This window comes from Oryzias latipes, chromosome 22, assembly GCF_002234675.1.
Source record: "Oryzias latipes chromosome 22, ASM223467v1".
Lineage (NCBI taxonomy): Eukaryota > Metazoa > Chordata > Actinopteri > Beloniformes > Adrianichthyidae > Oryzias > Oryzias latipes.
In genome coordinates this window covers 11,480,872-11,506,371 of record NC_019880.2, presented here as the reverse complement: position 1 = coordinate 11,506,371, position 25,500 = coordinate 11,480,872, and the positions used below count along the sequence as shown (strand labels likewise).

Genomic DNA, 25,500 nt, shown 5'->3' with positions numbered 1-25,500 from the left:
TTCACGCGCTTCCTGCTCTCTTATTGGTCAGAGCTCTGCACACACTCAGCCGTGATTGGTCAATTGTTGCCACCCGCCACTGCGTGTTATGAGTTTTGTTTTCCTTTTTTTTTTCTCTTTCTCCTCCCCATGTTTTACACACACAGCTGAGAGAAAAAGGGAGCCAGTCAGAGAAAGAAACGATCTCAGCCCTGTCCCACAACAGGCAGCCGCTCTGGCAACGGCCGTTTCTTTGTTCTACACCGGCTTTGACAACAAATAACGTAATAATTAAACATCCTCTTTTATCGATGCCCGCGCGAAAATTTCAGGAGATGGAATCAAATAAGGTAGGATAATTCAGAAAAGTCGTATTTTCTTATTGTTCTATTATTTACCTGGCGTTGTTTACTGCCTACTGTGGCGTTTCGAGTAATTCAAAACATTGTTGGTGTTGAAACTAAGTTTCTTCTTAGCCCTGTATTTGTGCGCCTCTGAATATTTTTACATTTTAAAAGCAAACTTGGTCATTTTAAAAGTTTGTATTTTTTGTGCCACATTTTTTAAACTCATTGCGTCATTAAAATTTTATTTTTTATTCGTCGGCAAAGTAGATACTATGTTTACATAAAATTAAAAACAGTCAATATTCTTAAATGTTTTTTTAAGGGTTTGCACTGTTTTTGTTGCGTATTTTATTTTGTTAAATATAATAGCAGCATTTTGAGGTTGCCAGACTTCCTGGTGCAAACCTGCTTTATGGGGATTTCACATGCTCATCTCGCAGCACGTCACTGTTTGGTCTATATTTGGGTAGGGGAGGCGTCCTGGCTTTGGACCAGAGGTGGTGCATGCTAGGGTGGGGTGTAGTCACCCACACTCCTCCTCCGCCATACTTGAGGCATGATACAGCTTGGCCTTCGAAACTTTGGATACCAGGAGATGTGACTGAGCAGGATTTATATCATATATTGTAGTTTAAAAGACAAAAAAAAGTGGAGTTGAGCCATCAGACCTAAACTTCCTGTTTGTTCTTTGTAGAAGGATCATATGGATGGTTCTTGCATTAAGAGGAGAAGGCATGACAGTGAGCTGCCTGCTCCTGGTGGAGCCAAAAGCTGTTCCTCCGGTCAGGAGTACACGGACCTGGAGGCGGCTGAAGCTCTGGTGTGCATGAGCTCCTGGGGCCAGTCGCTGTTCCACAGCAGCAGCAAGATAAACCCCTGCAAGCCAAGACCTCTCACACCAGCTTCAGACTCCTGTGACTTACTCCTCCCACAGGACCTCCCCGATCCATCGAAGGACTTTGTGTCCCTCTCCTCTCTGGTAAGACATGATTAACATAAAACAGAGTTGTAAAAAAAAGAGATAGTTTTAGTTTAATTAGTAATAGTGATGATCAAGAGAAGTCTCTGGCCTTGAGTTAGGACTTTAACACTCCTTGGACTTGCAAGATTATACGCTTATAGCTGACGTCTGCAAATATTAAACTGCAATAATGTCTTTTCAGTGCATGACCCCTCCTCACAGCCCGAGCTCCGTTGAGATCTCATTGGTTCAGTCAAGCGCCAGCCCGCCTCCGCCATCGCAGTGCCGCGGATCAGGACCCAGCCAAACTGCCCTGGCAGCTGAAAAGACCCCCTCCCTCCAGTTTCCAGCCTGCAGAGCCATGGCAACCAGTGTCATCCGCCACACCGCAGACCGAACAATTTGCCAAAGACACATTCCAGTGGCCCCCACTCCAGAGAAGCCTATAGACACAGTAACGGATAGGATCGTCCAGCAGCAGAGGACCACACCTCCATCCCCTCCTTCTCTCGTACCCTCGGAAAAAGGGGCTGGAGGTCCCTCAAAACCCTGTTTGGACAGTGACTCTACCCCCGCTCCTGTCGTCACCCAACCACAAAACAGCCCACCCACTCCCAGTGTTTCCACAACCCTGCCCCCTCCTCCCGTCACCAGCCCTCAAATCATCTGCCAGATGTTCCCCGTCAGCAGCCAATCTGGCATAATCTCAGCCTTCATCCCCAGTGCGGTGCAGGCCTCCAGTGCTGGAATTCGGAGTGGTACCACACCCATCCTCCCCCAGTCCGCCTCAGCCAGCATCCCCACCGTCCAGCAGTCCCTCATCGTGGGCTCGGCGGTGCCTCAGGGCACCGTGATGCTGGTGCTCCCCCAGCCTCCAGTGTCCCAGGCCTCCAACTGCCCTCAGACTGTCATGACCCTGGGCAACACCAAACTGCTACCTCTGGCCCCAGCGCCCGTTTACATGCCGGCGGGACCCAGCAGCAACCCTGCAGCCACAAAGATAGACTTTTCCCGCAGGAGAAATTATGTCTGCAACTTCTCAGGCTGCAGAAAAACCTACTTTAAGAGCTCACACCTCAAGGCTCACCTGCGAACGCACACAGGTGAGACTTTCCGTACAGACTTTGGGCTTTCAAGGATGTGGAACAAATGTGGGTGCTATTAGCTAAGTGTTGCATCCTGTTTGTCAGGCTCTTTCCCCGTCCTTGTAATCTTTTATGGACGGACAGTGACCTCATTGTTTTGAGTCAGAAGTAGCGTGTTAAGTTTTTATAAACCGAGCGTGACTCACTTGTTTTTCTTCGTTTGTTCTCCCCCTACAGGTGAGAAGCCGTTCAGCTGCAGCTGGGATGGGTGCGACAAGAGGTTCGCGCGCTCTGACGAGCTCTCTCGTCACCGGCGCACCCACACCGGCGAGAAGAAGTTCGTCTGCCCCGTGTGCGACAGACGCTTCATGCGCAGCGACCACCTCACCAAACACGCCCGGCGCCACATGACGACGAAGAAAATCCCCTCCTGGCAGGCCGACGTTCGCAACCTGAGCAAAACAGTTGCTGGCAAAACTCCTCCCTCCAAGCCTGGCATTGCCACTCTGAGCATGCTCGTACCTGTTGGCTCCAACAAGGACTGCTATCTCCCCCACTTCCAAGAGAGCTAAGGGATGAACGGAGCAGACAAGCACACAAATCTGCCCCCCTTTTTTTCCCTCTTGGGGTTAAAAAAACAAAACAAAAATGCACTGGACTCTTCCTTCTCTTTTGCTCATTTGTACATGCATTTTCTCCAAAAGACTTTGATATCATTCATGTGAACATGTATGCACTCTTGCCAAAGTCTTTGTCTTAGAAATTTCACTTTTTACCACCTCAACACTTATTTTGTGTTGAAGTCTATGTGAATGTATGGTTTGTTGAAACAATGCTTCTTCTCCTTGTCTCAATTAGGAAGAAATTCATTTGACAAACAATGTAAATAGGAATCACCTGTATACTAAAATTATACTTTGATTATATCTCCCTAACTTTTTGTTTTATTTAATATCCTATTTGTAATAAAACAAATATTTTTAAGCTGAAACTTGGACTTTTTGTGAATTTTTATTCTGAAATAGCATTTTTTTTCCCCTCCCCAGCGGGGTGATAGAGTGGTTTCTTCCCACATCCTGAGTTCGTCACAATGACTCCCTCCTTCATCACTGCCTTCTTTGGTCAACTAAACCTCCTTCGTTCTTCCACTTCTTCTCACAAACGTGTGGGTAGTTTCCTGCAGGAAAACGCTGGAACACAGTGTCCTCCACTATTTCTAGAGCTAGAATGCTTGTCTAGTCTTCATATATTTAATCCATGATTATCTATAAGTCAAGCCATTGGGAAACGTATTTGTTCCACTGAAATAAGGAGAATTGGAGGGGCAGAGAGCATTAGTCATCAAAAAAGGGGAAAAAAATCAACTGATTTCTAAAAGACATCTTGTCTTTTTTAATTTCATAAAATAATTTGCAGGGATTACATTTAAATTGAAAAACTAACAGAGGTTGGGCATTTAAAAAGACGCCAGATTATACTTGTAGGCACACGACTGAACAAAGTGTCCCGTGTAATTCCAGCCCTCTTCCAGCGTGCACGTTCCCAGGCAGTAGCCTCACACCCAGTAACTGCTCTTCTCATCCAATCAGAGAGCAGGAAAAATCAACTGTTGGTGGGTGCGACCAATCAGCGCGCTTCTTGGCACACCCGCCCACTTGCCTTACTGACCGAAATATTCCATAGCCAAAAAGGAAGACGAGGTCCACAGCGACATCTTCTGGTCAAAATTTATAACGGATTGTGCGTTCACGCAGACAAAACTGTAAAGGGGTATTTAATAAAAATAGAAAGAATATAATAATGATAACATTTCGGTTCTTTTTGCAGCACTATACCTATTGCAACTTTTATAAAATAAAGGTTTTTTTTCGAGAAAAAAAAAGCTAAATCGTTGCACCAACTAGCTCGGATGTTGCTATGGTTACCAACAACACTTCATGTGTCCGTTTGGAGTTTACCGTCCAAAGTCCAAAATCAAGGTAAAACGCTTTTTTATCACCTTAAAAAATAATTAATATTCACTATATATGATTAATACGTTTTTTATTTTTAAAGTGCGTTTACAGATAACTACTCTTTTCAGGTTTACTCACAAAAGTTACCATGGAGGTTGGAAAGAAGTTAGAGTTAAGCATAACAGCAGATGAAGTTGAGGTCCTTTCCAAAGCTATAAAAAATGAAAAATTCCAGGAAATGCTGAGCAACTACTTTCAAGAAATCTCCAGTCCTGAGAATGTGAAAACCTATCAAGAGGAGGTGACCCTTCTAGAGCAAAAGAGAGGAAACAGCATCGAGTTCATCCACCCGTCTCCATTCAGAGCTCTGGAGACCAGCGTGGATGGAAAGCAGAGGTGCTTCATCAACATCTGCGCTTGTGACAAAGTGGGAAAGCCTGAATCAAAAACTGTTCGAACGGTCCAGAGATTTGGAGAAAAGTGGTCCCTGCCTCACCTTCTGCAACCCGGGAGGCAAAATTGTGAACGTAAAGGAAACATCTCCACCATCTACGATGTTTGTTTCCATCCTGAGACGCTTCATCTCGCAGACAAAAGCGAGAAGTTCATGGACATGGTGAAGGAAGTTGCAATCCAGGGAATCCAGAAGGCTTTTAAAGTGTTGCTGGACAAAAGCAACTTAAAAGAGATGGATATAAAATACAAAGGAGTCCCACAGTCCTGTGTGATCCGTAAGCCCATACCTGGGTATGAGGCAAAGGAGCCGCCCGAGGAGCGAGATCTTTCCCCATCAACCTCTCATCTACCAGAAAACAGCATTGATGTTCCATCAAAACTCCTCCAGAAACAACCAGAAGAGCCAATCAAGCCAATTTACGCAATTAAATATCGTTCTGTTATTGATTTGCAGGACTTTAGGGTCTCTAGGGAGTCTGCCCGGAGCCTGAGGCCTAAAGAGATTGTGATTACCATCGATCTGCCACTCCTGCCAACGGTCCATGGCATGGTTCTTGAAGTAGAAGAAAAGAGGCTGCTGTTAGAGTCTGAGAACCCGTCATACAGGCTGGAGCTGCATTTATCTTACCCTGTAGATGAGAACAATGGAAAAGCCAAGTTTAACAAGCATCAAAGACAGCTTACAGTCACACTGCCTGTTCAGCCTCCTCTTGAGGCTCCTCAGCTTCCTGGTGGGTCTCCAAACCCCACCTCTGATCCTCAGAATGAAAATCAAACACGGGTGGAGGAGCGCGTGGAAGAAATGGCAGAGAAAGGAGGAGAGCAGCGCCAAAGAGGGAATGACAATGGTGCTGCACAGGGAAGACGTCAGGTGTTGGAAGATCAAAATGGGGAAAAGGAGGGCAAAAAAATTCAAAAAAGAAATGAGAGGCCAGAGCATGAGGTGAAAAACGAGACATTACGAAAGAAGCATGATGAGAAGTTTGAATTACAAGATGTGCAACAAGAAAACAAAGGAAACTGCAGCAACACAAAGGAGGTCAAGTGTTGCAGGAGGACCAAAGATTCTCTTGATTCCTTGATCCCAACAACAGCAGCTTCACCAGACGGCCAAAAGAAGCACATTTTGACCCAGGAGACCGAAAAGCCAAAAGGAAGTGTGGAGGTAGGAATGAGTGTGGATTAAATGTTGCTGGTGGAAGCAGCTCAGCTAGAGATGAACTCTTTTGTTGTTGTTTTATTTAAATCTCAACTTTAGATTCCCACTTCTAGCCAGGAATACCTCAAAGTGCCCGTCACATCAGCTGCAACAGCTGCAAACGTCAACGCTTCAGATGAAACTTCGAAGAGGAAACCTACAGAAGAGGTAAACAAATAATAAAAACTCTATAGGTTTTTTGTTGTAATTAAATCTCAATGCAAACTCTACAGCAGCTGGAAGACGCTGATGAAGATGTTCTACCAGCTGAGCAACGCTTCCAAGAGCCGGAGGAGATCAACGTTCCAGCTGCAGGAACTCTGAGGCAGAACAACGCGGCAGGAAATGAGAAGATCAATGATCCTCACACATCTGCCGGGTTTGTCCTCCAAAACAAACTCATGTATGAGCTGGACTGATGAGCTTTTTGGAAACCACCACTTACCAACTCAAACATATCTGAGCTGTTATATACTGTTTGAGTCAAGCATGAAAAAAAGAAGCAATTTAAGACAAGACCACGAACACTTTTATTTCATTTTTAAACATTTATAAAAAAAATATAACGGATCGACTGTTTTTAGCATTTACTCAATAAACTCTTAGGCACTGTGTTTGGTAGAAGTCGGTCATTATCGGAGCCTGCAGTCTGCTTTAAAAGACAGGAATAATAATATTTAAAAAAAGACTATGGGAAACCTGACAGCAGCAAGAGATTTTTTGACATCGCAGATGGAGTGGATACTGTTTGGTGCGCTGATCACAACAGAAAAGCTCGGACATTTGGAAACTGGTGGAAAACAAGCAGTTAGAACCCATTTAAAACCAATTCTAAACTCAGTCCAGGGGTTAAAAGAATCCCCTAGAAAGTTCTGCAACTTTTGCGTCATCTAAAACCCCCACAGTGCACAGCAGTTTGGAGTTGCTGTGTGCAGATGATTGTCTTCACCGGAGGCTTCTCTGGAGGACGAGGTCCAAGTATTGGGAGTAGCAGGACAGGGAGCAGAAGAACTGCTGGACCGGAGCGTCCGTTCCTCCCATGTTGTCCACCAGCACCACCGTGTGTGAGACTTGGTGCAGGTTCATGCTCACTGCCGTCTCGATGTAATAGTTGACGCAGGCGCGGCCACACTCGCAGGTTTTGGCGACTTCAAGGTTGCGGCACAAGTGGGCAGGAATGAGGTGAGGTCCGTATGGAATTCTAGGAAGGAGAAATATTAAAGAAAGATTTGGCTTGAGTGAACAACAAAAGAATAAATAACTAGCAGTTTGGTTTCAAAGTGTTTAAGTCTGACCTCAAATTGGCTACAGCTCTTAATGCTAACTCCTGTAGAGGGAGCGGGAATGTCAGCTGCATTGTGTGGTCCAGGGGATTAGCATGGATGAAAGGGTTTCCAAACAAGTCCAGGTTCTCCAGACTCAGCTTACGGAAGTCTCCGGGCAGACCGCTCAGCTGGTTATTGGCTGCGGATAAAAACCTCAGCTTTGAAAGCCGCCCGATGTGAAACGGCAAACGCGCCAGCTGGTTGTCGTCCAATTTGAGGTTTACTAGTTCTCGGAGCTGGCAGAACTGAGCGGGAAGGCACCGCAGCCGGTTCTGACTGATGTCCAGGACCTGGAGGGTCTGTTGCAGGGTGGACAGGCAGAGCGCCTCGCTGAAAGCCTCCAGATGGTTGTTGTGCAAGCTCAGTTCCGACAGGCGGCTGAGGTCTCCAATGGTTGCCGGGAGTTTCTTGATGTGGTTGTTGCTGAGGTCGAGCTTTCGGAGAACTAAAAAAAAAGAAAAAGAAAAACAGAAGTCCAAAACTCAGCACGGAGACTAAATGTGTATCATGCAAAACTTTAGAAGTTGAGATTTCGTTTTTTTTTACTTTGTGATAACATCATTACAAATTATTTATCAGATCTTTAGGCAAAAAAAATCAGGTTGGAATGTTTCTCTGTTCCAGGATTTCTTACCAGTAGAAATCTCATAAAATGACTCCTGAAAACGTGCTCCTCTCAAGCTGAATAAGAGCTCTTCAAATTTTTTTTTTTTAAAAAGACAGGAAAAATCTCTCCAGAACCAGTAGGCTAACCCATGAAGATGAAAAACCATTTGCTGGTTTCATTTATCACCATTTATGTGGCCATGAGGTATAGTTTGGAAAAGATAAAAACTTGTGAAGCAGAATTATTCCCATAATATGCTGCAAACTGTTTTCACTTTGATCTCAGAACATAAATACAACATTTTTAATCCTGTTTAGAAGCTGTAAATTACATGTTATATCATTGCCATAATAATATTTTATAAGTTACATCGTAAGAGCCACAGAAGGGGTCTTACGCTGGTCAGACCAGCACATTCAGAATAAGTTTACCCAGTAAAAAAAAAAGGCCTACATCTGAGCAGGTCACCAACGGTCCATCGAGCATCTGCTTCTCCACCCTGCCAACCTCCACCTCTTCAATAAAACCGGACAATTCTATTTGGAGACGATGCAGCAGTTATGTTTCTAAATGTTCTTGCTTTTACCTTCTTTCCTGTGTTTTTTTTTTTTTTTTATAGTTTTCTTCTGAGGACTTCTCGGTATAAATTTGACGATGTTCATTAAAAAGCACACCCCCTCTAAATAAAATGTCATCTTAAATCTTTTAAAACAGGAACAAAACCCTTTCAAAATAAAACATTTTACAAAACAAAAGTTTGAAAAAAAAAGGTAATTACATTTTATTTTTAAGCCTGCTTTTTCAAGCATTACTGGTATATATAGACATATATTTTGCATATTCTAACAATGTTCTCCAGAAAAGAGATTTCCATAGTTTTTTTATGAATGTTCTCCTTTGTGAGCAATTCCACAAACAGCTTACTGGTTGGCATTTTTTATTATTTTTTAATGATAAAGTGTTTCAGAACCGCAGGAACAACCAACTAAACCCGCTTTACCTTTGAGCGACAGCATTCGCATGTCCACCTGCGCCAGCTTGCAGTACGACACCTGCAGCTGTTCCAGAGAATAGGGGAAGTTGGAGGTGAGGGGGTAGTCCTTTTTGGACATGATGGTGAGTTTCCTCTTTGGTTGCTCCACGTCTCTGGCGCGAACCGGAGCGAGCGTGGACAGGGGGAGGCTGCTCGCGTCATTTCCTTTGTCTGCCAAGCGAGCGGCTGAGAGGAAGTTCTTCAAACTGTTTGTATCAGCCTGGAAGAAAAAAAAAAAAGTTTGTAAAAAAGATTGAAAGAGGACAGGGCCCTTCAAGTAATCTTATCGGACGTCCCGTTGTGTTTGACCGGATTCCTTGAAACATCTGACCTGATTTCCCTGGCCTAGAATATCTTGACACAGATCTTTATTATTAACACGGTGGTCTTTGTGCTGCTGGGAATAAAAAAGTCATCAGGATGGTAAAAGTGGAGGGAGAGCAACGAACATCTTCACAAAATAAAGTAATTCCATGTAATAAACATCCAAGTAGTTGGAAGTGATCAAGATTTCTCAGATTTGGACAAAGGAAAAAAATTTTGTTTTTTATTGTGCTTTAGGAAACAGCTCAGGTAAAACTTATGGAAATGGAAGCATAAATGATCGGATTTGTGTATTTGTGTCCAATAAACACTACAACACTGTAAATTATCTGCAAAAACTTGAAAATCTTGCTCTAGAAAAGAACAAAATGTTCTTCTTACAGTTGGTATTCCATATAAAGGGTTATCTTACTCCTCACCTTACTCAGACAAATGTCAACAGCAGGTTCCTTTAGTCTCACGGTGGCTTTGCCTTCCTCCACAAACCAGGTGAAGAACTTTTCGATGTTGTTTTTCAGCTGTAAATAAAAAAACGAATGGAAAAACACAGAATTTAAGGATGGGCAGGTATGAATCACGACTCAGGCCAAGAACAAGTCTAGACGGTGAATTAATCTAGTTGTGTCTTTTGTTGATGAGCAGGTTTAAAGAGCTCAGAAACCCGTTTAATTTGGGGATAATTAATTTAAGTTTGTAGCAGGAAACAAATGACAAAAACAAACATAAACCTTTAATATGTTAATACTTGCTTGTCATTGACACTTTTAATCATCAGTCCAAACAGATATTTAGCAATAAAAGTGATCTAGTTTAGAATAAAAGAATGGGAAAAATCTGTTTCCGATTTTAATATATTAATAGTTATCATCAAGAATATTATGGAATAATTGATTAAACTGATAAAGTATAATCTTTAACTTTTATAAACACAACAAGAAGTTCTATAAACTAGCTAGCTTGTTTGATTTTAAAACACTTTCACAGAGAACAGTTCAAGCAGGACTTTGTTTTTTAATACATTAAATCAAATTACATCTGGAATCGATCCCATGAAGGTCGATGTGGTACCTTGTACTTTGCTCCTGCCCTGTCTCTGGCCGTGCAGATCATCAGAAAGACGCTTTGCCGTTGAGCCGTCTTGTCCAGATGCTTTCCGATAGAAAGCATCGCCCTCGTTCCTTTCCCCCGACTTCTCATCCCAAACGTGGGCAGCATCCGGTTGACCACTTCCACATCGCACTGCAGCTTCATCGTAACCGGTTAGAAGGTCCAATGAACGGCCTTAACGCCTCATCAGAACAAATGCAAGGTTTAGATTATACATGAAAAAAAGTTAAGCTAGCCAGTCAGCTCTGCCGGAGCGCTCATTAATGTCAACAACAAACGCCCCTCTCTTTACGTGAAGGAAATAAAAACTTTCATATACATTGGCGACACTTGTTTCCTCGTTTGGTAGCAATGCTTTAGTTGAAAAAACGAGCTGATCCGCTGCTTATGTCGGTGAGAGATCTGAACTACCAGCTCCCCCCCTTTTTTGGCTAGTTGCAGTTAGCAGCATACCGCGCGAATGAAGGAGGGAAATGACGTCGTAAAGACGCGAGCACGCGCTCCGCAGAGCGGAGCTCGTGTGTTTTTATTTTATCAATTTTATTTTATTTTATCCATGTACAACCAAGTCAGGGTAAAATTCAAATCAAAAATGAACATTCAATTAAAAAAATGGCGGAGTGTAAAGAAAACTAAAAATTGCCAGAGGCAACTTAAAATAACAAATATTTTTTCTATATTTCGAAAAATTAGTGTTGTTTTCTTGCTCATGTTTGAAATTCGTCTAAGAAACTTCATTTAAACAGGAAAGTAATTCAAAAAGATGATAAGCAAATGTAATTTCCATAAGAATTAAGTATTTGCACAAAATAATGGCAAGTTATTTACCATCAGAAACTTCTGAATATCAGTTAAAGAAAAAGTGGGGATATTACAAACTTTGAGTGACACCCAAGAATGAATATCAGACATTTCATAGCTGTGTTTACAGCCATTAAGGAGGTTTTGGCAGATCAGATTTAAACTTGAAAATCTCATTCCATGAAGCTCTCTTCAGACTGCTCATACAAAGGTGAAGTTGGAAGGTCTGCAGTTCTTGACTCTGCAGTTGGTGACCTCTGTGACCTCTGCGCGGCAGCATCCCCTGACCCATTTACCGGCTGATGTGACTGAAACTCTTTGTGGCTGCCATTCCCAAGCGCTTCCACTTCGCCGCATCTCCACTGATAGCTGATTGTGAAATATCTAGGTGTTTGGGTGTGTCATGTCTGGACTGTTACACAGGTAACATCCCAATTACTCACTATTTCTTTTTTTTTTATAGCCAATTGCAGAAACAGTCAGCATGATTCTAAACACCCCAAAGGGGATTGAAACCCCTAAATTTTGGTTTGGATGAGGTAAGTGAGTTGCTATTGGAACATAATGTACGTAAAGTAGAAGTTTTGCATCTGCGTCAACACAAAAACTTGATAAGGGACATAGTCAATATTTGCAGAAATGTGGGTGACTACACAGCTAAAGTCAGTACATCTAATATCAACGCATTCTAAAATGTAAACATAGATAGAACAAATCGTCTGTTCTGTAACTAATTTTCAAAGCGAAATCATCTTTAGTCAATCTTTAAGTCTCAGGGAACATATCTTTGAAAATAAGAACCTAAAATCTCCAATAGAACAAGTTGATATTAAGAGGAAATTTCTTTTTTTCTGAAAAACTATAAGCAGATATGAGGGTTTTACTTTCAAACTTTGTTTTCTTTACATTCACTTAAACACATTTGTCACTGTTTAACACTATGAAACCCCAAACTGTTTAGGCAAGGTGTTGCACAAGTGATTTTGGTCAAATATCTGAATGTCACATAAGGTTATTTTTTAATGAATATTTGGCTTATTTATAAAAACTGTTATAGTTTTCTATATGTAATAAATTTAACTTCTTTTACTTCTGACAGCAGCACATCCAAGTTCCTTCTAGAGTAAAATACACCCTGGGTCAAATAAGAGTTTTCTGCTGCAGCAAATTTGATTGAATTAAAAATGCAAGAAAGTCAAATGTGGAATCTTTATCATAATAACTTTAGTGCACCATCATCCTTTTTCTCTTTTTACTATCAAATACAAAGAATTCAATGGTGGAGAATCTCATTTTTTAAAATACCTGTACTTGTAAATGACATGAAATTATGGTATTTTAATAATAAACTACTCAGACAGTGGATTAAACGCTGATTTGACATGTTAAAAATCTAAACTAAAAAAATAAATAAACCAAACTATTATTTATTCAATTTGTTTTGCATTTTTCTTTAAAACTAAAGGGCCACAGTGGAGGAATGAAATGTGGCTTCAACCTTTGTGCTATTTTATGGGGTCCAGATGACCCCACCCTTACATTGACATGTTCTCCCTACCATGATAAAGGTGAAGAGGATTTCATGTAATCCATGGACAACAGTGAAGATCACAAATCATTGAAGAAACAAGGTTCAGAAAAAAAGGTTTTGTTTTGTGGGGTCCAGATGACCCCACTCCCCCTGTCCCTAACCCTAACCCAGTTTTAGGGAGCGGATTTACCAGCTCAATTGTGCCATCTAGTGGCCAAAATAACTAATTATAAGGTACTGAAAATTTAGATTCAGTTTGAAAAGGTTTAATTTATGTTTTTTTTGTCAAAGTTTGTCTGTATGCATACTTTAGTAAGCTGTTTGTACATTTCGGCATGTTTGACTTTATATTTTTAAACACCAAAAAACATGTATATATAAACACAGCTTTAACAAAACACGGAAAATTTGCTTTCTTTCATTTCTTGAGGAAAATGCCTCACTAAACAATTAACTAAGAGTCCAAATTTTGGAAAAAAATTTAATGATAAAAAAAAGTTTTTTGTCATAAAGTTGTTTTTACTTTCTGTCTTTATGCATCTAACAAAACACCTGGTGTGACCACTATGATGTGGACAGATTTATTCAAAATATTGAGCTTAAAGGCATAAAACAAAACATAAAACAACTGAAAAATAACTTGTAAGTATAAGATTTCTAAAAAACAAAGAAATCTGTACACATTTCAAATTAAGATTAATATGCATTATTCAACACTTATTATAAAGTTAGATTAATAACAAAACACTTGCAGGCGGTGGTGCAGTGGTTAGCACTCTTGCCTCACAGCAAGAAGGCCAAGTCCCGGCTGGGGGACTCTAAACAGAACATCAATGGGGGACCTTTCTGTGTGGAGTTTGCATGTTCTCCCCGTGCATGTGTGGGCTTTTCTCCGGCTTCCTCCCACCATCAAACAATATACTCCATAGGTTAATTGTTTACTCTAAATTGTCCCTAGGTGTGAATGAGGGTGTGCGATTGTGGTCCTGCAACAGACTTTGCCCACAAGTGACCAGGATAGGCTCTGGCAGCCCCGTGACCCTGAAAGGGAAAAACGGCGTAGAAGATGAATGAATGAATGAATGAATGAATGAATGAATGAATGAATGAATGAATGAATGAATGATTACAGACCCCTGAATCTTTGGGGAAACTGCACACTTCCTGTTTTGATTATATCCAATATGTTTCCCATTTATAAATTTCTTTAAGGTATTTAACTTGTTATTTTTTTTGCTTTATCCTTGCAGTCTGTTTATTTGTGCATCATCTAGCTTTTAGCATTTTATTAAAAAAGGTCAAATTTGGCTTATCTTACACATAGGCTACCAAAACAAAACATTTTTAAAGTTTAGATTTAGGCGTTGTTTTGCCAAAAAAAATGTATGTAGACAACCCTGATAAACATGTTTCTGCAAATAGGTTACAAACTAAAATCTACAAGTCCCTCCACATGCTTAACAATTGTAAATGTATCATTTGAATCCTACTTTTACCCTTTCTATTGAATAGACCACAATTTCCCCATTTATTTATTTTTAGGTAAGCTTAATGTGAAAGTGAGATTCATATCTGATTATATATTTTTACTTTGCTTTGTTAAATAAACAACTTTAGTCTCCATTCAGAGATGATGCTAATTAAACAAAGGCCCTATAATATGTGTTTAAAATAAAAGGTGAACAAATTACACGGATTCCAGTTTCCTTTAGCACTTAGCATGCTTAAAAAATTAAATAAAAGTTAGACCTTTAACTCAGTGCCATGAGTAATTTCTCTATTAAATACATTTTAATCTGAGGTGCAAGAACGTCCACATGCTGTTTCTCCTCATGTCAGATCATGCAATATTAGTTTATAATTTCAGATTCTCTGTTTTCATAGTGTAAATATAGATTTGAATGCACAGCGTAACTCCTCTTTAAAGACACACTCCGATGACAATTGGGTTTTTAACATGTTTGTGACATTTTTTCGGAGGATGGAGGACATATAACCAAAAAAAATAAATCTTAAAATTTGCATTTCTGTGTATTTCTTTATTCAAATTGTTGTGAATCAGGAGCAGATAAAAAAATGCTGATTAAAGAAGAGCTTATTTGTGACTAAAAAAAGGCGCTGGGCGGGCCACACCCTCCTTGATCATATCTGTTCCAAGGCTTGTAGATGACTAGATCTTTGTTTGCCCGTCCGAGCGGCATCTGGCTGAAAACTAGACGGCTCAAATTTTGCTCGCCCTTTTGTTGCACCGCTAATGTTTAGTTGAAGGTGTGAGGAGCTGTAAATTAGCGGGAGATCATGTAAACAGAGAGTTCTCAGCAACGGGTAAGGGGGCGGGATTCCTTTGTGTCAAAGGTCTCACCCTTTTTGATTTTGGCTAAAAATGCCACAGTCATAATATAAAGACCTCAAGGCTTTTACAGTAGAGCAAAAGGGGATCGGAGTGGGTCTTTAAACATTGAAAGGTTTGCTTTAAATGTTCTTTTTAGAATTAAAGTTAATTAAAACTCATCAGAATTTGGTTATTTATAGTTCCAATGTTTGAACACGTTTGTTGTTATGGTAACTGAGTTGGTTTAGAGTCTTGACAGATCTCTTTCCACACATGCTGACCCTCTCCGTATGTAATATCGCCTCGCCTCTCTCCTGTCCTCGCCTCGTTCCGACCAGTGCACGATGAGCGCCGGGAACAAGCGGGCGTCTCTGTAAGCTGGCGGACCGTCACGGAGAGCCAGCTGGCCGGAGTCGGAGCGGCAGCACTGCCCGTCGGCGCAGCAGGGGTCGGACAGGTCGCTGCTGCGGCTCCTCCACGGGGCCACGGTGCAATGGGAGCCGTGCATGCGGCACAGAGAGAAACGGGAGGTGTCTGGGGAGAGGTGGGAGTGGAGCAGAGCCCCGCCTTGGCAGGAGAATATGGAGGAGCAGCTGGAGCTGGTGACGGGCCTCCTCCGCCCGTTCAGCTCGCCGCACTGGTCGCAGTCGTCCTGGCTCTGGAGCGCCCCGTAGCTTTGGACGATCTGTGCGCGGCTGTCCAGCAGGAGGCAGCTGGAGGACGACAGGTTTTGCAGCGAGCTCGACGCCCCTGCGGCCATGTTGATCAAAACGGCCTCTGAGTAGCTGGGAATCAGCTGGCGGTTGCACCGAATGTGCCACTCCATGTCAGTGCTGTCCAGCGTGTCAACTCTAGGAATGACACGAGCTGCGTTATACCCGACGGGTCCGCCTTCATTTAGAGAAGGACTTCTGGGGGTGTACTCCAACCCAAACAGCTTCTCGACCCTGTAATGCACATGAGCGGTGCGGTACTCGATGAGGACTCGGAGGGGCCAGGACAGCGTGAGCAGAGCTGCCAGCCAGAAGGCACCCTGGGAAGTGTACCACGGCATCCTGTCTGGATCCACGCAGGCTATCAGGTTCTCTCTGAAGTCCACGTTCCTCAGCTGCATCCCCTCTCGGGCTTCCATGTAGTCATCCAGGCCTTCCATTTCAGAGAAAAACCAAGCTCTTTGGTTGAGGTAATCGTTCTCTGGCTCTGTTTCCGTGAAGCTGAAGCATTTGGTGAAATGCAGCCGAGTGGTCGGGTGTCCCTCCAAGCCTCTGAGCTCTCGAGACACGTCCTTCATTCCGAAGTGGCTGTAGTCGAACTCCCCCTCAGCTACATGCGTGTTCACCCGCTCGTGGTAAGCCTGCGTGGTGGTGTAGGTGTCGCCGTTGCGGTATCGCGTGACTTGCCTCGTCCGCCGGACAAAGTGGTAGCTCATGGCCTTCCACCAAATGCAGGGCTGCGCCTGCCGCATCCGTAGCACGCGCTCGTACACGCTGTCCAGGTCTGCCTTGGACTGCAGCTCGCTCTTGACTCTGCAGTGCCAGCACTCCACCATGTACAGGACGTACAGCATGAGCAGGAACGCCAGGGGGATGTAGATGTAGCCGTCAGAGCACGGGCTGTCGTGGTAAATCATCAAGGGTCCCCCGACGCCCATCCCAGACGCCCCCCGCAGGGAGGAGAAGGAGGCCGAGACGGAGGAGGTAAGAGCGGAGTTGAAGCTGATCTTGGTGACCCGAGTCAGCTGACACCAGGCCACCGCGCCCAGGCAGCTGTACATGAGCATGGAGAGCAGCAGGCAGCGCCAAAGGGACTCCTGGCAGACACAGGCGCCCAGCGACTGCTTGACCGGACGCTGCTGATGTAAAGAAACGGAGAAGTCAGAGCAAGATACTTAAGGAAATGAAGCCCTAAACTTGTGGCTTGCAGCAGAAATGTACATCTTAATGATGGATTGCTTTTCTATACCTACGCAAAAAGTAAACCGCAAACTTTGGAACCGTTTTGTTGCAGGGCAACACTAAAGAAATTCATAAAATATCAGGACAATAGTGTCTAAAAAAAACTTTTTAGGCCGACTTATTTTAAAAGTAGCTTACAAACTTTGATTTGACTTAATTTGTTATATTCACCTGTATATTAAACCAACTACATTATCATTCATGGTTAAAGTCAACAGTTATTTAGTTTAACTGGGTTTGCAGTCAAATCTTTTGTTAACTCGGGTGTTTCAGGAGGCTTTCTCCTTCCATTAAAACTTCTTCACACACCTCCCTGTCCTTCTCCTGCTGAGCATGGTCCCAGCATAAAACCGGAAACCCAAACTGCTCACATTTGCAGCATCATCCAGCATTCCAATAGGCCTGTTCAGCAAAGATGCCGGCTGCGAGCTGTTTATCACTAAGTAGCCGCACACACATAAAGATATACGTCCAGGGCTGCAGCCTTTACGGTAATTATTGCAATTCCTGAAGATTTATGTCCAAGCTGACAACCCTTTGCTGCACTCACAGAGGAGGCACGGCCACTTCCACCACATTTATGAGAAAACAGGGGTTTATTAAGAAACATTTTTTTGTTTTTTTGCAAAAATGTTGACGTTTTTATTCTTTTCTGTACAAACCAAATGCAGGGACATTATGGCAATAAAACAAATGACAGCAAAGTCATCTGGGATTTTTCACATCATCTGTTTGGAGGCTGCTTGTGCAATCAGCTGCATTTATACAATAAGAAATATATGTAGTTTATTGGCTCTACAATGAAGATTTGATATATGTTTTACAAAGTAGAAAAGTGTTTTATACTTACTTCCTCAGGAACATCTCTGTCAGCAGATGAGCGCTCCTCCTCCTCCTCCTGCTGCTGCTCCTGCTCCTCTGCATCAGCGGGACCTCCGGCCCCCGTGTCCTCTGCACTGTCCTGATGGGGGGAGAGCATGCCGCACCTTCACATGTCAGTGCAGAACTAAAACTTCACGCATCTTTGTGCTCTTTCCTCCCCGCAGAAATCCTTCCGTTTGCTCCTGAAGCCTGCGCCCCCCTCAGAGCGTCTGGATCGGAGCCAGCCGTGGGCCGCTGCTGATGCTGATGCTGCTGCTGCGGCGGCTGTGCGGAGCGGGGGTCCCGCTGTCCTCTCGGATGGCCGCGCGGAGGGGGGCGGGGTTCTGGGAGCGCACCGCAGCAGAGACAGCACAGGCTGACCATGATGATGAACTCCGAGGATTTTATGTCCAATGGGGTTTGGTTTGGGAATGGAAATGTCTAAAATGATGCATGAAGCAGGTAATATCACACAAACTCCATGTAATCAGGAGATTTGTCCGAACCACCGCTTAGAACTGCGGCAGAAACGTAAACTTCCGGTTTGGGTTGAACAAACGGAATATGGAAGTTTCACAATAAGAGCTTGGACAACGAGTGCAACGAAATAAATTATTGTGACCAAAAAACATCAAACATTATGCACATTGTTGTTGTTATGACTATTGTTCCTTTCATACATATTTGTTCTATTTGTGTTGAATAATAAAGATTTAAAAAAAAGTTTAATGTTTTCTGTTCTGCTTCCTTGTTAATAAAGTTTCCTTTAAAGGAAAAAAAAACACGATGAGAAAATGGCGGAGCTCAACCGGCGTTTAGGAACCGGATCGGTCCGTTTTGCGCTCAAACTGTGGGACCGGTATCCTCAAACGAAGCGTCAAAGTCACGGGAGAAGTGCGGCAAATGCATCCTTTTTCTCAGTGGGGTTGGTGCTTGATGACATTGAAAACTGTGGAAGAAGTGGCCTAAAAAATGGAGCGACGGACGGATATTCGAGACCTTCTCGGTACAGTTACATAACTCTGAAGGCTTTGCCAGGTTCGGTGGACGTTGGCTCAGACACGAGACCATTTGCTGGAAAGGCTTCTGTGTTTGAAGACAATAACGTCACTCGGTTTCCAGCTGTCAAGAGACATTTTGTTCGAAGCCAATGCTTAATTAGTAACTTGTGGAGTACTTTGCCTTCCCTCCGACACAAAGGCCGTCGGGAAAATGGTTCCGCTTTCATTCGGGAATTCAGCAGCAACGGTGCCAGAACGGAGCCTTTATACAAAACCAAAACCGGATATTATGAAGTCCTCCAAGTGACATCCGTCGCCTCTCAGGCGCAGATAAAAACAGCGTACTACAAGCAGTCGTTCATCTACCACCCTGACAGAAACGCCGGCAGCGACGACGCTACGGCCCGCTTCTCGGAGATCAGCGAGGCGTATACCGTGTTGGGAAACAAGGCGCTGCGGAGGAAGTACGACCGGGGTCTGCTCTCCCCGGCAGACCTCACGGCCGCCGTCAGGCCCTCCGCCAAGGACACTTCCGGGGGTTCGGCCAAACGGGGCAGCAGCAGTAGCTCGGTTGGGAAAGTGGGCACTCAAGGAGGCACTTTTGACTTCGACCAGTTTTACAAGTCTCACTATAGCGAGCAGCTGCAGAGGCAACGAGATATCCGAGTCCGGAAGGAGGAGATAATGAACCGGAAGCGGGAAACAATGGAGGACAGAAAGCTGGGGAGACTGTTCGAGGTCACAATAGCAGTGCTGCTGATATTCGCCTTTGGGTTGATACGAAATATACAGAGGGGATGAAGCTGACGTAGTTATTACACGGGGCATGGTGTCATTTGAAGAAATCACTCAGATTTTTGAGGAAAACCAGGAATTAATCAGAGCTTTTATTGTGAAAATCCATAACTTTAACCTCTGAGATCGTTTCTTTACTGGAATTGATTTCACTCCAACAACTATCTTTGCTGCTTTACAAATATCTAGTCATTATGGCCTTTCAGGCCTTTTGTTTTTGGTCTGTTATATTGCGTCATAATCCTCTTTTTTTATTTAAAGCTGATCAGGTTAAATAAATGTGCCTTTTTGCGAATTTCATTGTAAATGCAGACAATTATGTCAGACTCCTACAAAATAAAAGCATTGCTGGCCACATCATTTTGGTATTTTACTCTTTCTTAATATAATTCTCATCTTTGAGCTGACGACAAAAACATTTAAACACGTCTGTTTTTTTCACCTTTGCATTAGAATAAGTAAAGAAATAAAACAAATCAATTACTCTGCATTTAATGCAGAATTGGCCAAGTTATCAGAGAGCACGTTTCCTGCTTTTTAATGAAGCGTGAACTTTCATTAAAAAATTGCTGAAATCTTTTTTGTCAATTGCTTATGATGGATGGTGAAATTGACTAAATTTAGTCAGTGTTTTGGTGAGTTGTTCAGATATTCTGGAAACGTTTGAAAGGGGAAAAAATGGTCAAATGAGCTTTATTTTAATCACATTTTGACCAAGGGAACCTAGCAGTGCCATTTCTTCAACACATAAACTCCAGTTATGTATTTTTACAAATCCTCACATTTGCAACAAAATCTCTTAAGAAAAAGACAATTAAAAAAACAGTAGTATTGTAAAATACAAAAAGACACATTTAGAAAAAACAAACCCCTCTAAGATCTTACTCATTTTAAAATACCCTTATTTTTTATCCTGAAGTTATTTCACTACCACAATAGATAAGAAATCCCTTAATTATTCTTTATGTGAACATCAAAAGATTTGCTTTCCAATTTCTACAACAATGTTTATTGAACAACCAAAAATAGATGAGTTTTTCTTGACTATTCTGGCTCTCTAACTTTGTCATGAGTAATTGGATGCAAATCTTTATGTGCAATACTATCTATTTCCAATAGAAGAACTAATTTTAGTTGATAATTCTTGTCACTTTGAAACACCACGTACATCTTTATTTGGGTTACTGTTAGTTCTTCTGATTCAATTGGGATTATATTTAACTTGATTTTGCCAAAAATGTTTTTCTGGGAACAACTAAATTATTTTTATTTTGTAAAAATATCACCCTCAGCTAAATGTGGTCTATTAAAATGCACTACACGTATAAATACAATATACTTAATGTTTACTTTTTATATTTAGTAAACTTGAAATGTTCCAATTCAGTCATAAGATATAATATATTAGTAAACTTCCAACCCTACGCCTACATGGTCTTTATAGTATTGGCCATTTGCTATACTTATACATAAGTATACTCAATAAAAATAAAACTTCAAGTGTCCTACTTTTTGCTAAGTGCATGGCAAACTATGTATATTTTTTTTATTTTTCAAAATGTTCCCACGAATTATTGTCATGTTATTATTTATCTTGGTATTTATTAGTTATTGCTAAACATTTAATTGAATAAAAACGCGTAGTGGCAAAGCTCAGAATCCTTGTTAAATTTCCTTGAAGTCCCTAATATTTGTAAAAATAAATAAATAAAAGTAAAAATTAAACCTGAAATTATCCATATGTACGGCTTCGTTAGAGTATGGAACTATTTACACTGTGACGATGTCACAGAAATGTTGCTAAAAATCTAAAATGTTAAAAGATAAAAAAAAAAAAAACTGAAAATTTGAATGGCTTTTACAAAACTGAATGGAAAAGGGGGTGGTTCTTTAGTGCACACTTTCCGGAAGCGCACCCCTAAATACCGCCGTGTAGAAACGAGACTGGTTTTGAAGTTTTTGCCAGAAGTAAATTTTACTAAATAACATACAATATTGCCCCCATAAAATTGTATCAAGAGAAATGTTTTGTAGTCTGGGAAATTGAAAAGTTTATAATCCATTGTTTTAGTAGTCCAAAAGTTGGACCCGTAGTGTTTTAAGATAAATAAATGTGTGCGTCCCCTTTAAGAGCGGTGGGGTGTGGGCTCGTGAACTCAAAGGGAAACTGACGAGTCCAACTGTTTGGTTGGTACTTAAAATACGAATAGATGGACTTCTAAACCAAACATTGAAGGATTGAGAAGACACTCGGGTATGCTGTTTATCCAAATAGATCAGAAGCGTCTGCTAAATAATACATAGCCGACGTTCTTATTTGTAACTTTGTAAATTATTAAAGTGTGGCGTTGATGACAACGTTTCTGTCCATGTACAGACTTATTTTTTGCACATAACTGATGAGTAACAGTTTTTTTCCCTCTTAATCTCAATTTATGTTAATAAAAAACGCACCTAGTACAATGTTTTCTGCTAAAAGCATCCAAAAAGACAAAAGTTTCTTACAAAACTGCATAGATATCACCGTTTTTGTTTAGCTATATGTGAAAGAAAATAAATATGGACAAAAAGAACAAGTTTTGAAAAAGTTCCATCGCTTTTAAATAATTAAGAAAATAAGTACCGGTATGTGGCACTCAAAAACAAAAGGTGTATAGCAATTGAGTTGTGTACTTTTGTGTCTGTGCTGAAGCAGGAAGGCGGGGCTTGGGGACCTGGATGCGGTCGTCATGGTGAAGGATGTTCCGAAAGGTCAAGAAGCGCCACAGCAGCAGCAGCTCGCAGAGCAGCGAGATCAGCACCAAGAGCAAGGCACACAAATACTCAAAACGACTGAACAGAAATCCACGTTTTCCTGTCCTAATCCAGCTTTTGATTTGATTTTAGTCTGTTGACTCCAGTTTTGGAGGACTCTCCAGATCCAGCACGGTTGCCAGCCTCGACACAGATTCCAACAAGAGCTCAGGTTGGAGTCTGAATGATGCCGTCCCCTCTGAGCCTGCCTCCGCCCTCTTTTCACTCTACGTGTGACTACCTGCAGGGAACAGTACATCCGAAACCTGTGCAGAATTTCGGGTGAAGTATGTGGGATCAATTGAGAACTTGGAGTTTGAGATGAGCAGGAGCCTCCAGGAACCTCTGGATCTCATCAACTACATAGACGCAGCTCAGGTAGGACGGTGCAGAAAGTTTTTAGGGAAGCACTGACTTCTTGTCTATCTTATTATCCCCCCTTTATTTTAATAGCAAGATGGAAAACTTCCTTTTGTTCCTGGAGATGAGGAAATGATTCTGGGAGTGTCTAAGTATGGAGTCAAAGTGGCCTCGCTGGACCAGTGTGTAAGCGTCCACCAGTCCTTTGATGTGCAAAGATGCTGTTTGAGATCTGCTCCACCGATGACAGAAAATCTTTATCCTGCTGTTTACTGCTCGGTTGATCAAAGGTTTTGGGTGTTTCCTTTTGAACAGGATGTGCTGCATCGACACCCTCTCTACCTGATCGTACGCATGCTGTGCTACGATGACGGCCTGGGCGCGGGGAAAAACCTCTTGGCTCTGAAAACCACTGACGCCAAACAAGAGGAGTGCAGCATTTGGGTGTACCAGTGCAGCAGCTCGGTGAGTTTCACAACATGACCAGCGTCTAAACGGACAAATAGGCCGTAAACACGAGGTTCCAGTGACCGTCATTCTCTGTTTGAGAATGGGATCAAATGCAAACTTAAAAAAAAAAAAAAATCTCTAGGATTAGGGTAATCCCATTGGTAATATTACACCAATAACAGCCAGATTCATTCAAATCTTTGAATCACTTAGACTCAATTTGTGAACTCAGTTAACAAATAAATGATATTTCTACCATCAGTCTATGGAAATATTAAAATACAGGATAGAGTTACAAAACAACATTTTAAGGTCTTTCTACAATTACGCAGAAGTCACCACGTGATTGTTGAGATAGGCGAGACCAAGCACAAAGTAAGGATTTGACAAGAAAAGATCCCCAAAAAGAAATACAAAACACGATTCAGCCAAAATCCTCTTTTTATAAAGTTCCATACACGGCCAAATGGAAACATGAGCTGCGTTTCCACTGATTTTGAAATTGTGCACATCGGATAAATTCACCTAATGGAAACACAATTTCAGAAAAAAACTCGCATTTATCGAAAAAAAAAAAAGAGTTTTTGCGCTTGGAGGTGGTGTTTTCTGAGGCGTATCGAAATGGACATCAAAACTGCAATGGAAACGTTTTTTAAGTCAGACTTTAATCCGTTTGAATTCCACTCGTGTTTTGAAAACATGTTCTTGAGGCATTTTTCTAACAATGGAGGAGATATATTAAGAAGAAAATTCAGATTAAAACTATTTCTCTATTCAAATCATTGTGAATCAGGAGAAGACGAGAAGATGCAGTTGGAAAACGCTGGGAGAGATGTAGTTGCTACAACCAGCAGGCTGCTCTGCTTCATTTGGATGCATCCACTTGTTGATGACCAGATCTGCATACTTACAAAGGGATGATGGGATATTAGTGCAGGCTTACTCTGCGCCATAACCCAGAGGGGAATTTCTGATGAACTCCAGCCGCTCTGCAGAAATTATGTCCTCGAAAACGACACAGGTGTTTTTATTTTGACTAAAAACAGCATATTTCATAGTGGGAACACTTTTAAAATAGATCAAAAGATGATCGGAGTGGGTCTTTGGAAGAGAGAATGTCTTTTTATAATTCATTTATTGTTGTGTAAACAGGAGCAGGCTCAGTCCATCTGCAGGGTGCTGTCCACCTCTTTTGACTGCGCGCTGGTGTCCGACAAGTCTTGAGGAGCGAACGTCCAGCAAAAGCTGCTCAGGAGAAGCTGAAACGGCTGCAAAACTAGCAGCAGGTTTGCTGCCTTGTGGCTAAAACCCTTTTTCTCCCTGCCTTCTTTAAAGCATTTTCAAACCATCCTCCATCTCAGACTGAGCTAATGTGAACTTTTCTGCATCTTTTTGATGGAACTCATGGGCTTGCAACACAATTACTGGCTTTTTGGTGTCATCTCTAGTGGGATGGCATGGTACTTAATGTTACATTTGTCTGGTTGAACTATTTTATATATATTATCAAACCTTTATTTAGATAATTAAAATGATGTTCAGAAAAGAATCTGCATCGTAGACAGATTTGACTGATGTCCCCTCTTGGAGGAAGAGGAAGCCTCTCAGTCTTTTTCAGGCCATTATCTTTGTCTGTGTGTGTTTTGTGTTCTTAACAGTAGTGGTACATGAACAGTCACTTTCTTACTGAAAAGAATGTCACAAACGACCTTTATCTGTCCAACACTCCTGTACGCTGCCAGTTTTTCTGGATTTGTGTTTGACTTTTAAGGTGAGTTTCAACATGAGCTAACCAAATGCTTGATGATTTTTTTTCCTTTTTGTGATTTTTTAATAGCTTTTCTGACATCCTGTACATCCTAATAAGTTGTTTGTATATATTTGTTTACAGTCATGCTTCTTACTTGACACCTTTTTAAATAATGTCTGGTTTCTACCATCCGTTTGTGATCTAGATGTACAGAAAAATATGCAAACTTGTGTGTTTTGCTCCATTATAAAACAGGAATGATTCTGAATAAACCAGAGGTATAAAAAAATCAGGTTATTTGTAAACCTTTGGATTATTTTCCTTTTTTTATTCTGTAAAAAAATGGTAAATAAGTGTTTTGTTTTTTAATTTAAGATCGTGTTCTCCCTTCAGATTGACAGCAGTTAAACTTGCGGTTACTATTTAGGTCGATGCATTTTCCTTCCACCAGGGGGAGCTCTTGGTGCATCTGACTTGCACAACTCCTGACAGAA

The 25,500-nt window shown here is 41.8% G+C and overlaps 6 protein-coding genes across 8 annotated transcripts; 4 read left to right on the top strand and 2 right to left on the bottom strand.

The window, feature by feature from the left end:
* The first annotated feature begins 4 nt into the window (after positions 1–4).
* Positions 5–3,363, top strand: klf11 (Kruppel like factor 11). Its single transcript, XM_004082261.3, has 4 exons — positions 5–329; positions 1,021–1,305; positions 1,490–2,390; positions 2,610–3,363. The coding sequence occupies exons 1-4, from the start codon at positions 291–293 to the stop codon at positions 2,942–2,944; spliced, it is 1,560 nt and encodes a 519-aa protein (XP_004082309.1). The 5' UTR covers positions 5–290; the 3' UTR covers positions 2,945–3,363.
* Positions 3,364–4,157: 794 nt separating this feature from the next.
* dnaaf2 (dynein axonemal assembly factor 2) lies at positions 4,158–6,595 on the top strand. 2 transcript variants are annotated; one of them, XM_020713367.2, is made up of 4 exons: positions 4,158–4,351; positions 4,456–5,948; positions 6,042–6,149; positions 6,215–6,595. In XM_020713367.2, the coding sequence occupies exons 1-4, from the start codon at positions 4,282–4,284 to the stop codon at positions 6,398–6,400; spliced, it is 1,857 nt and encodes a 618-aa protein (XP_020569026.1). In that variant the 5' UTR covers positions 4,158–4,281; the 3' UTR covers positions 6,401–6,595.
* lrr1 (leucine rich repeat protein 1) lies at positions 6,488–10,913 on the bottom strand. Its single transcript, XM_004082260.4, has 5 exons — positions 10,339–10,913; positions 9,690–9,788; positions 8,914–9,166; positions 7,277–7,751; positions 6,488–7,182 (listed from the first exon to the last, which is right to left on the bottom strand). The coding sequence occupies exons 1-5, from the start codon at positions 10,519–10,521 to the stop codon at positions 6,927–6,929; spliced, it is 1,266 nt and encodes a 421-aa protein (XP_004082308.1). The 5' UTR covers positions 10,522–10,913; the 3' UTR covers positions 6,488–6,926.
* Positions 10,914–14,743: 3,830 nt separating this feature from the next.
* On the bottom strand, positions 14,744–18,578 carry LOC101156292 (transmembrane protein 151B). The gene is made up of 2 exons (XM_004082536.4): positions 17,847–18,578; positions 14,744–16,893 (listed from the first exon to the last, which is right to left on the bottom strand). The coding sequence occupies exons 1-2, from the start codon at positions 17,973–17,975 to the stop codon at positions 15,286–15,288; spliced, it is 1,737 nt and encodes a 578-aa protein (XP_004082584.1). The 5' UTR covers positions 17,976–18,578; the 3' UTR covers positions 14,744–15,285.
* A 12-nt stretch (positions 18,579–18,590) lies between these two features.
* LOC110017489 (uncharacterized J domain-containing protein C17A3.05c) lies at positions 18,591–20,013 on the top strand. Its single transcript, XM_020713473.2, has one exon. The coding sequence runs from the start codon at positions 18,652–18,654 to the stop codon at positions 19,657–19,659; it is 1,008 nt and encodes a 335-aa protein (XP_020569132.1). The 5' UTR covers positions 18,591–18,651; the 3' UTR covers positions 19,660–20,013.
* A 1,765-nt stretch (positions 20,014–21,778) lies between these two features.
* On the top strand, positions 21,779–25,298 carry itgb1bp1 (integrin subunit beta 1 binding protein 1). Of its 2 annotated transcripts, none has more exons than XM_004082259.3 (7): positions 21,779–21,907; positions 22,349–22,464; positions 22,540–22,618; positions 22,694–22,824; positions 22,900–22,992; positions 23,122–23,271; positions 24,409–25,298. In XM_004082259.3, the coding sequence occupies exons 2-7, from the start codon at positions 22,393–22,395 to the stop codon at positions 24,478–24,480; spliced, it is 597 nt and encodes a 198-aa protein (XP_004082307.1). In that variant the 5' UTR covers positions 21,779–21,907; positions 22,349–22,392; the 3' UTR covers positions 24,481–25,298. The 2 variants fall into 2 exon arrangements, with proteins under 2 accessions (XP_004082307.1, XP_011488631.1); XM_011490329.3 differs by having other exon boundaries at positions 21,781–21,907; positions 22,346–22,464.
* The last annotated feature ends 202 nt before the right edge of the window (positions 25,299–25,500 follow it).

Excerpts from the sequence above, each read along its gene's own strand:
- klf11 (XM_004082261.3), top strand. The coding sequence starts at position 291 with ATGCCCGCGCGAAAATTTCAGGAGATGGAATCAAATAAG. Across the intron at positions 1,306-1,489 it reads TTGTGTCCCTCTCCTCTCTG|TGCATGACCCCTCCTCACAG; the intron begins GTAAGACATGAT and ends ATGTCTTTTCAG. Across the intron at positions 2,391-2,609 it reads TCACCTGCGAACGCACACAG|GTGAGAAGCCGTTCAGCTGC; the intron begins GTGAGACTTTCC and ends CTCCCCCTACAG.
- dnaaf2 (XM_020713367.2), top strand. The coding sequence starts at position 4,282 with ATGTTGCTATGGTTACCAACAACACTTCATGTGTCCGTTTGGAGTTTA. Across the intron at positions 5,949-6,041 it reads AGCCAAAAGGAAGTGTGGAG|ATTCCCACTTCTAGCCAGGA; the intron begins GTAGGAATGAGT and ends TCTCAACTTTAG. Across the intron at positions 6,150-6,214 it reads AGAGGAAACCTACAGAAGAG|CAGCTGGAAGACGCTGATGA; the intron begins GTAAACAAATAA and ends CAAACTCTACAG.
- lrr1 (XM_004082260.4), bottom strand. The coding sequence starts at position 10,521 with ATGAAGCTGCAGTGCGATGTGGAAGTGGTCAACCGGATGCTGCCCACG. Across the intron at positions 9,167-9,689 it reads TTGACATTTGTCTGAGTAAG|GCTGATACAAACAGTTTGAA; the intron begins GTGAGGAGTAAG and ends TTTTTCTTCCAG. Across the intron at positions 7,183-7,276 it reads AGAGCTGTAGCCAATTTGAG|AATTCCATACGGACCTCACC; the intron begins GTCAGACTTAAA and ends TCTCCTTCCTAG.
- LOC101156292 (XM_004082536.4), bottom strand. The coding sequence starts at position 17,975 with ATGCTCTCCCCCCATCAGGACAGTGCAGAGGACACGGGGGCCGGAGGT. Across the intron at positions 16,894-17,846 it reads ACAGAGATGTTCCTGAGGAA|CAGCGTCCGGTCAAGCAGTC; the intron begins GTAAGTATAAAA and ends TCTTTACATCAG.
- LOC110017489 (XM_020713473.2), top strand. The coding sequence starts at position 18,652 with ATGGCGGAGCTCAACCGGCGTTTAGGAACCGGATCGGTCCGTTTTGCG.
- itgb1bp1 (XM_004082259.3), top strand. The coding sequence starts at position 22,393 with ATGTTCCGAAAGGTCAAGAAGCGCCACAGCAGCAGCAGCTCGCAGAGC. Across the intron at positions 22,465-22,539 it reads AGATCAGCACCAAGAGCAAG|TCTGTTGACTCCAGTTTTGG; the intron begins GCACACAAATAC and ends ATTTGATTTTAG. Across the intron at positions 23,272-24,408 it reads TGTACCAGTGCAGCAGCTCG|GAGCAGGCTCAGTCCATCTG; the intron begins GTGAGTTTCACA and ends TTGTGTAAACAG.